Raw genomic sequence first — 9,041 nt, forward strand, 5'->3', positions numbered from 1 at the left:
TTAACAATACTGTATTGACCGTGTTGATCACCGTTGACTGCGATATACATAACCTAATTTCTTATTTTTATTGTTGATTCAGATAAAAAATTCGATGCAATCAGAATAATCTAATAACTATTTAATTGAACGTATTAATATTGCAAATGATACATGAAAAATACGAACAACATATCGAATCCGTTGCTCAAATGTCAAATTTAACGCTTCTTGCTCTTCTTCGTGCATAAAATTGACGCTCTAATATCATGTATAAAATTATCGCTCTAAATGTTTGCGACAAACGTCGTCATGTGATCTTTTTTGTCGCTGAAAACGGCCAATTTGAGCAGCTCGTGTTTCTTGATATTATCTGGCCATATTGTTTCCTCTCAATACTGGAGGCAAAAACCAACCAGATAATAAGAAGATTGCAGCTCATGAAAATGCACCTATAGTCATAAATCAGAAATCGCAAGCTACAAATCGATGACTGTGATTGGTCATCACTTTTAGTTCCATAAGTATACACTACTGATACATTAATAAAAAATAATTTACAATTTTATTTTAATAAAATTTATAAAAAACAAAAATTGAAGAAAAATATAGAAAACTAGGGAAATCTGTATATATTAGCAGGGAAATTTTTTCACTGATACCTGGCAATACTGCATCGATATAATAGAAAACATGAGGACTAATAAAAACAGAAAAGAAGGTATAATTGAAATCCTAACCTAAACAGTGATGAACTTTAACAATTAATATTTCGATTTGCGGGTCAGAGTGACGTTTTTACCTGCCAAGTTTGTTTGTTTCGTGCAAAAACGCTTCAAATGAATCTAATTTCATCAAGATTAGAGTTAAGGAAGGCTATACTGTATAATTATCCAACCTACAATTTGTTTGGTTTTTATCATACAAGATCGTGCAAAATAATTTTTGTTACATTTCGCTAACCATGAGTTAAAGTAAAATAAAAAGAAAAGAATGTCTGCAGGTGCGGAACGTCCGGCTTCGATGCTCTTTCAGGACAGTCAATATAACTGGACGGACGATTTACCAGTTTGCAAACAGTCCGGTATATTTTTCTTTGTTATTCTAAAATTATTGATCAAGTATTTAACAATAATCTTAACACAATAGAAATAACAATAACATTAATATTTTCAGCACAAACTCAAAAGTTAATCTTTGATAGAGAACATATGTTTATTACTTGATTTGATAAATTATAATATCTTTTAACAAGTATTGCTTTATTAATGAAATTTTGCTTTATTAATGAAAATATTTTATTTTAAATTGGCGAATTAGCAATACGTACTATCCTAAAACTTTCCTTTATTACATGAAAATCAATAACTATAAAAATTATAAATAATATTAAAAAACTTTATTTTAAACCGCATATGTGAGAACACAATCAATACTAAAAATTAAAGACCTATAAAGCTTCAGACACAATGCAAAGGAATAGCAATAGCGATAAAAATAAGACGATTTCAATCTATCAGAAATCAGATACACTGGAATATACAGTTTCTGATAAATTGAAATTGTATTATTTCTATTGCTGTTCCTTTGCATTGTGTCTGGGGCTTTACGGTCGAAGCTGGATCTTTTAATGCTTAAAATAATTTAATCTTGAATTACTATATATACTATATATGTTCTTGCATATATATCATATTTATAGTCTTTTGTGCACCAAATTGTTTTTCTAGACTATAAACGCAATTAAACTTTAGTAATCGCTAATTAAATTGACAAGCAATTTTAATAATTCAGTGCTCAATCAAGCATCATATTATAAAGATATTAATATGTTGAAAAATTATATGTATAAAAATTATTATATAAAATTAATGACATTTTAGTTTATACATCAAATCAAATAATAATTATATACAAAGTTTATAGAAAGTTATATATATACAAAATTTATACAATGGAATTATTAGAATGTCATAGCAGATTTTATATGATATTTTAGGAGTAGGCTTTTCTACTAATCAAATCTATCGAGAAGATGGATATCGACAGGAAGAGCATCCATTTGAGGATCGTAGTTTTCATTGTAAATATGACGATTCCACATTTCTTTATGCTGTATTTGATGGCCATGAAGGTACTAAGGCAGCCAACTTTGCTATGCAAAGGATGGCCGCAGAGATCTTGCTTGGGCAGTTAAATGGTAAATCAACCGACGAGGAAGTAAAGGAAGTTCTTCGGTAAAAATTTCATTGATATGAAAAAAATTTAAATAAATGATATGAATAAAATAACTTCAACATATATTTTGCTGAATAAACTAATGTGTTACAGTTGCAATTAAAGATCTTCTATATGTAAAGTATTTGTTTTACAGGCAAGCATTCATAGCAGTTGAAAAAGGATATCAAGATTCAATTGGTGATTTATTAGCAGAACGAGCTAGTCTACAATTTGATATACCTGATGGATTGACTCCTTATGAGACTTACCAAAAGTTTCCAGACTTGGTTAATCATAATATTAAAATTGTACAGCTGCATTTTTAATGCGTTGTTACAATTTATTTTTTGCAGGTTGACAAACTAAATGCGCTAAATTGCGAGCTGTCGACTGGTACTAGTGCTGTGGTTGCTTTAGTCTATAGAGGGAGGCTTTACGTCGCGAATGTTGGAGATAGCAGGGCGTTGTTGTGCAAAACAGATAGCAATCAAGTTTTACGAGTAGTACAATTAAGCTTAGATCATGACTTAAGAAATGAAGACGAGCTTTTGCGATTGTCTCAACTGGGTTTAGATGTCGAATCAATTAGGCAAGGTAAGTCTTGTGTATCTTATTCGACATTTGTTTTGATTAAAAAAAAAAAGGATTCTGATAAATAGAAATATATATTGCAGGATCTCATCTTGGAAATCAGGAAAATACGCGTTGCCTTGGTAATTATCTTGTTAAGGGAGGATACAGAGAGTTCGAAGAACTAACAGCTTCCGTGGCAGAACCGATCATTGCCGAACCAGAAATCCATGGAAGTATCGAGCTTGACGAATCTTGTAGATTTTTATTGCTTATGTCGCGTGGCCTATATAAATCATTAGAAGAAGCGACCGGAACAGATCAAGTCAATAAAGAATTGGCCTTGATAGCGGTTGAGCAGGTAGTTAACTTAAAGCCTAAATAAATCTTGATATAAATCTTAATTAAAACAGTCAATTAAAATATATAAATTCATTTTAAAATATCCAGTTTCGAGTACAATCGACTTTAACTGGAGTCGCCCAGGCGGTGGTAGACAAAGTTGTGAGAATTCATCATGATATAAACATGAGCAACACACAGAATACCATGACCACTGGCAAGCGTGACGACATAACTCTTTTAGTGCGAAACTTTAACTTCCCACTACCGCACGCACTAAAGAGTCCGACCAATCGGCCCGATCATTCGGTCAGATTTAATCCCGTGGTGCAGCCAATTAATATACTGGATAACGAGGACTTATCGAGCACCAGCACAGGTGTTACAGATGACAATGTCGATACATCGACAACTGAAACATCAACATCAGATCTGTATCCGCCCGGTGCTAGAATGGCGGAGCGAAATGCTAGAATTAAGCCTTATGTAGATTTTTCTGAATATTATGAGAATGTTGAAAAGAGAAGAAAAGAGGGAACTTTACCAGAAGGTATAGACTTTTAACATTTCGTTTATTTTAAATGTAAAATATATTTTTGAATATTTCATTTACAAATTATATATAAATTATTGAGATCATCATATTGCGACTGTGTTAATAAACATGAATGTTCCTATCATTGCAACATATTTTTAACTTTGAGATTGTATTTATATTTATTATTATAAATATAAAATTTATTAATTTTTCTAACGCAGTATTATTGTATTCTTATCACACACAAAATTTATTATCAGAATAGGATTTGGACTACTACACGACTTGTATTTACATATCACAAAAAAATATTACAAGTATTTCGTAGGGTTAGATTTCAAGCGCTCGAATGCAGCCTTTTCAAGACATTCTCTGTGATCGGGATGCGCGATTTGGATCAGTGCATTCGCCCTTTGTCGTAAGGTTTTACCAAAAAGATCTGCCACTCCATGTTCCGTAACTATATAATGCGCATGAGCTCTTGTTACCACTACTCCAGCCCCTATATAAAAGATACGTTAATATATCATAGATTTATTAAATAAAAAATTTATCTTGCAGTATTTGTTTGCTAATCTTATACCAAGTTTCAACATCGGTTGTATTTTACTCTCCCCAAGGCGGGTAACTGAGGGGAACGCGATAATAGCTTTTCCACGACCGTCTTGACTAATCGCTGCGCCTCGAAGAAAATCCAGTTGGCCGCCGAAACCGGAATATATTTTACAACCTAAACTGTCCGTGCACACCTGGCCGGTGAGATCCATCTCGATACAAGAGTTAATGGCTGTCATTTTCGGCTGCCCCGAGACAATTCGGGGATCGTTCACGTAATTGACCGCTAGCATTTCTTGCGTTGCGATAATTACAATTATAAAATAACGCGACATCCTTTTTTAAAACTATCGAAGTAAAGCAATTGATTATAATTACCGATGACCGGATTGTTGTGCAGAAAATCGTACAATCTTTTCGTGCCGACGGCGTAGGAACTCACTATACGTCCTCTGTGCTTGGTCTTGCACCTATTTGTGATGTTACCATGCTGGACCAAGTCGATCATCGCATCGCAAATGCTTTCAGAGTGTACGCCTAGGTCTTTGTGATTGACCAAAGCGCAGAGCACCGCGTCAGGAATGCAGCCGATGCCGAGCTGCAGTGTCGCTCCATCTTCAATCAATCGCTGCGCGATAATTTTACCTATCTCTTGCTCGAGATCGTTAGGCGGTGGGCAAGCCACGCAGGGCAGAGGACAATCGTATCTCACCGCCCAATCAAAGTGACTCGAATGTACCACAGTGTCACCGTACGACCTCGGCATGTACTCGTTTACTTGCGCTGAAAAGAAATACTTTTATAATAATTTTAAAATTATTTGTAGATATTAATATCATAGTATAGCACAAAAAGATATAATATAGAAGATTAACTCTCAGACCTCCGCCCCTCTCTCTCTCTCTCTCTCTCTCTCTCTCTCTCTCTCATCACGTACACAGGATATTTCGAATTTAAATGACTAAATTTCAGGAGCGTGTGGGAAATCGATAGATAAAACATAATTTTCGGATATTATTGTTTTCAAAGCGGAATAAAATTTTTAAAACAAAATATTGCTTTCGTGTACGACTTCAACGATAATGTTTCAGAGGCAGTGCGAAAATATACGTGCCGATTTCCGGAAATTTCCGGATCTACGAAACAGAAAAGTACCGGATCGGTGAGTCATGTTCCAGATCAATGTTTAGCTGCAACACGAGCTGTATTGTATTGTATTCTATACAAGATGCAATGCGTGCATTGCAAAAGGCCAACATTTTAATTAATATCTGCATTAAGTAAAATAACGTAAATAAGAAGTGAATGTGAATAATAAGTAATAGATACAAAAATGAAAACTATTTTGTCTTTTTTTTGTGATTTCCTCGAAAACGAAGCAAAAATGAGCATGTCTCTAAAGGACTTTTTTTCTTAGTTATAAATTTCCTATATGTTCCCGAAATTTGGCCATTTTAATTCGAGATACTCTGTATATTAAGATAGTTTTGTGGCTGAATAGTTGTCTGGTTGCAATTATTATGACTATTATTAACAATATCATCATTATTACTAATTCAAAACGAACCAATAAGGACTTTGCTTGAGCAAATCGCGGCACGGGTACAATCCGCGCTCACGCCAAGCGAACAGAATCCACGCGCATCAGGCATGCTCACATGAATTAGCGCAATATCTGGCATGATCCTTTTGTCAAAGAACAATTTTGGTGTCTCGTGTAGGAATACCGGGATGCAATCTGCTCGTCCCTCATTTATTGCCTCTCTAAGATTAGTGCCCACATACAGACTGATGGACCTAAAATGTTCTTAAATATCGTCGCAGATATCTTATTATTTATTTCTCACTCAGGCATTGTTATCAATGAGATTAATTAATGCAAGTACCGTACTCTCAAATTCTGGATTGGCAAATGGCGTATCTCCTTCAAGATTCATATGCACTAATCTGACTCCACGCAAATTATTACATACTCCGTGTTCGGTCATGGCACGCACTAATTCCATTGGCGTAGCTGCACCACCCTGTATGAAAACTAAATGCTCTGGGAAAAAAAATAATTTATTTACAACAAACTTATTTATCTTGTAGTAGCATTTGTAACAATATTAAAAAGAAAAATTTCAAGTTATCATAGTTTTTACTCAGACATTAGAATTAAAAAATTGGAATAATTATGTTAAAAATTAAAACTATATTAAGTATTATAATTCAACGAATCTAGATAACTTTCTAAACGAATTGTTAATTTTAGTCAATTAAAAACATTTTTGGAAAAGCAATTCTTTTCTATATAGAAAATAAAATAAATATTGGTCTAAAATATAATGCGGCTACAAGTACCTGAATTTATGATTTTTACTGCATCTTCCACGCAAACCCATTTTGGACATCGTTTTAAAGGTTGAGAAGGTTCCCTCAACAAATTTGTGTATCGCCGTCCACATAATTGAAAAGATTTTGCGTGCTGAATTTTTCCGAATACCAATTTTAGATTTCGAAACATTTTTATCGTCTTAAAATTGATAAGGCGAGATCTCTAAGTTCTCATTGATAACACGATATGTTGTATAAAAATTGATATAAAACATAATATAAGAAATCTCGCTATATGTCTAGCACATATGTCTAACGAAGTGAATCCATTGACATTTCTATCTACAAATGTCTAAAATCGCTATTTGAACATCTGATTTGACGGCGTTCGATTTTTTGACAGTTTCACAATCCATGAACGAATTATTGATGTGAATTCCGCGCATTTGAATTGAATGTGAACATAAAAAACGCAAATATTATTTCACTATTATTTTATTATTTTTTTAATAAAAAATATACAGGAGATATAAGGTATACTAACGGTAAATCATTCTCACTCAACTAATAATTTCTTTCTGCGTACTATTTCAACTTTTTTACATTACAATTTTGTATGAAAACACTAAAAATTATACAAAGAAACGTTGACTTTAATATAAAAATGTTTTACATCTAGAAATAGCGTCAAGTTTCGCCATTTTCTATCTGAATCGTGTTCCAAAGCACGTTCTAGAACGTTTGTTTTTGCGATACAAAATACGTAACTTAAATTAATATCTATATATATATGGAATATATAGAGATGCAATCTCGCATTACAAATTCTTACGTACATAATGATACAATTTAGTGCATTTTTCGGTCTAGTACATGTTTCTCTTTCTCTCCTCTCTCTTATTCTAGAAGGCCAGTGAATTGTCTTCTAGTAAGAGAGCATATACAATATTGTACAAGAAGACACTTCGCGACACGAAGTGATAGTTGGCCGTTGTGCACGGTTAAAGTACACGGGAGACCGATTGTAAAATGCTATTAAATGTGTTTCCTACATCATACGCTTTTTAATTTATGGAGCGGGCATCACTTTTAGGCGTTCGAACGCCGCTTTCTCGAGCGCTTCTCTGTGATCGGGATGAGCCACCTGAATTAACTCATATGCACGTTGTTGAAGACTTTTGCCGAATAGACTGGCAATTCCCTGCTCTGTTACTACATATCGCACCACCGCTCTATTGGTGACTACTCCAGCACCTGTTAGCATAGCATGACGAAATGATTGATTTATTTCATACATTTGCAACTATTAAAATCAATGTGAAATGTAATTATTATAAAATCAGATTAAACATTCATATTTTAATTAAAAAAGTGATTTAAAATAAATAATATAATATATTAAAATAATATATAATATTATATGAAATATAAAATAATATATAAAATTAATAAAGTAATTAGAATTCCTTATAATTGCAAATAAAAAATTAATTACAAAGGGACTAATATGGAGTCAATGCTGTAAATGGTGCGCAAATTTTTTCTAAATTAATATTTAATAGATGATATATAAATAATATACATTAACGTTTCGGCTATTGATTTTAGCCATCTTAAGAACAATATTAAATCCTATCCTAATCCAAGAATAATGATATGCCATAGCACACGAACTCGTGAGTAAGCACAATCTTCGGTCCACGAAGTTACCTAGCTCCTTGGCCGAGATATTGAGCTCAATTTTATAAAATTGATCATTATAAAATTGACCGTCAAAGAGCGTTAAAGTCTCTATTTCGTTTTAATTTATTGTAACAATCTGACGATTTCCACCATTAATTATGAATTTTTGTGACTGAGCGGTAGTTAAATATAAACTCACGGAGCTTATGTTTGAGCTGAATATCTCGGCCAACGAGCAAGGTAACTTCGTAGACCAAAGATTGTGCTTTCTCATGGGTTCGTGTGCTATGGCATATCATTATTTTGGATTAAGGAGTACTATCATAGGGAGAAATTATTAGAGTAGGATAATATTTTTCTGATGATGGCAGAAATCAATAGCCGACGTCAATGTATATTATTGTATTTGTATATCACCTATTAAATATTAATTTAGAAAGAATTTGTGCATCATTAAAAATAATTTCATCTACTTACCTGATGTTAGAACCGGTTGTATTTTGCTTTGGCCTTTAGAGGTGACTGATTGAAGCGCTATGATTGGTTTTCCTTGTCGATCTTCACTCATCGCAGCGCCTGTGATAAAATCTAACTGTCCACCGAAACCGGAATACATTCTCGTACCAATACTGTCCGAACAAATCTGACCGGTGATATCCACTTCGATACATGAATTAATGGCCGTCATCTTCGGTTGCTTGGCAACTATTCTAAGATCATTAACGTAATCTACCGCCAACATCTCTGTAAGAGACAAAAACTATCAAATAAGTCTGTTATTTTGAAAAATTAACAATAATTACAAATAAAAGATGAATACAGATGAACTGACCTATGA

The 9,041-nt window shown here is 33.2% G+C and overlaps 4 protein-coding genes across 4 annotated transcripts in view; 2 read left to right on the forward strand and 2 right to left on the reverse strand.

Moving 5' to 3' along the window:
- Positions 1 to 682: 682 nt before the first annotated feature.
- On the forward strand, positions 683 to 3,797 carry LOC108756634 (TGF-beta-activated kinase 1 and MAP3K7-binding protein 1-like). Its single transcript, XM_018500605.1, has 6 exons — positions 683 to 1,063; positions 1,979 to 2,216; positions 2,354 to 2,486; positions 2,553 to 2,793; positions 2,874 to 3,130; positions 3,220 to 3,797. Exons 1-6 carry the CDS (start codon positions 973 to 975, stop codon positions 3,673 to 3,675), a joined length of 1,416 nt encoding a protein of 471 aa, XP_018356107.1. The 5' UTR covers positions 683 to 972; the 3' UTR covers positions 3,676 to 3,797.
- Positions 3,798 to 3,872: 75 nt separating this feature from the next.
- LOC108756629 (4-hydroxybutyrate coenzyme A transferase-like) lies at positions 3,873 to 6,876 on the reverse strand. Its single transcript, XM_018500592.1, has 6 exons — positions 6,548 to 6,876; positions 6,096 to 6,248; positions 5,772 to 6,011; positions 4,583 to 4,987; positions 4,233 to 4,499; positions 3,873 to 4,151 (listed from the first exon to the last, which is right to left on the reverse strand). The coding sequence occupies exons 1-6, from the start codon at positions 6,708 to 6,710 to the stop codon at positions 3,961 to 3,963; spliced, it is 1,419 nt and encodes a 472-aa protein (XP_018356094.1). The 5' UTR covers positions 6,711 to 6,876; the 3' UTR covers positions 3,873 to 3,960.
- Positions 6,877 to 7,065: 189 nt separating this feature from the next.
- Positions 7,066 to 9,041, reverse strand: part of LOC108756623 (4-hydroxybutyrate coenzyme A transferase-like) — an 11,087-nt gene continuing 9,111 nt past the window's right edge. Inside the window, exons 5-6 of the mRNA XM_018500578.1 lie at positions 8,681 to 8,947; positions 7,066 to 7,774 (exon numbers count right to left, since the gene is read on the reverse strand). Of these exons, the coding sequence (XP_018356080.1) occupies positions 7,590 to 7,774; positions 8,681 to 8,947 (452 nt within the window). The 3' untranslated portion in view covers positions 7,066 to 7,589. The remainder of the gene's footprint in view (positions 7,775 to 8,680; positions 8,948 to 9,041) is intronic.
- Positions 8,030 to 9,041, forward strand: part of LOC108756615 (V-type proton ATPase subunit B) — a 17,467-nt gene continuing 16,455 nt past the window's right edge. Inside the window, exon 1 of the mRNA XM_018500555.1 lies at positions 8,030 to 8,041. The gene's annotated coding sequence lies outside the window, so the exon portion shown is untranslated. The remainder of the gene's footprint in view (positions 8,042 to 9,041) is intronic.

The sequence above is a fragment of the Trachymyrmex septentrionalis genome, unplaced genomic scaffold (genome assembly GCF_001594115.1).
Source record: "Trachymyrmex septentrionalis isolate Tsep2-gDNA-1 unplaced genomic scaffold, Tsep1.0 scaffold101, whole genome shotgun sequence".
NCBI lineage: Eukaryota > Metazoa > Arthropoda > Insecta > Hymenoptera > Formicidae > Trachymyrmex > Trachymyrmex septentrionalis.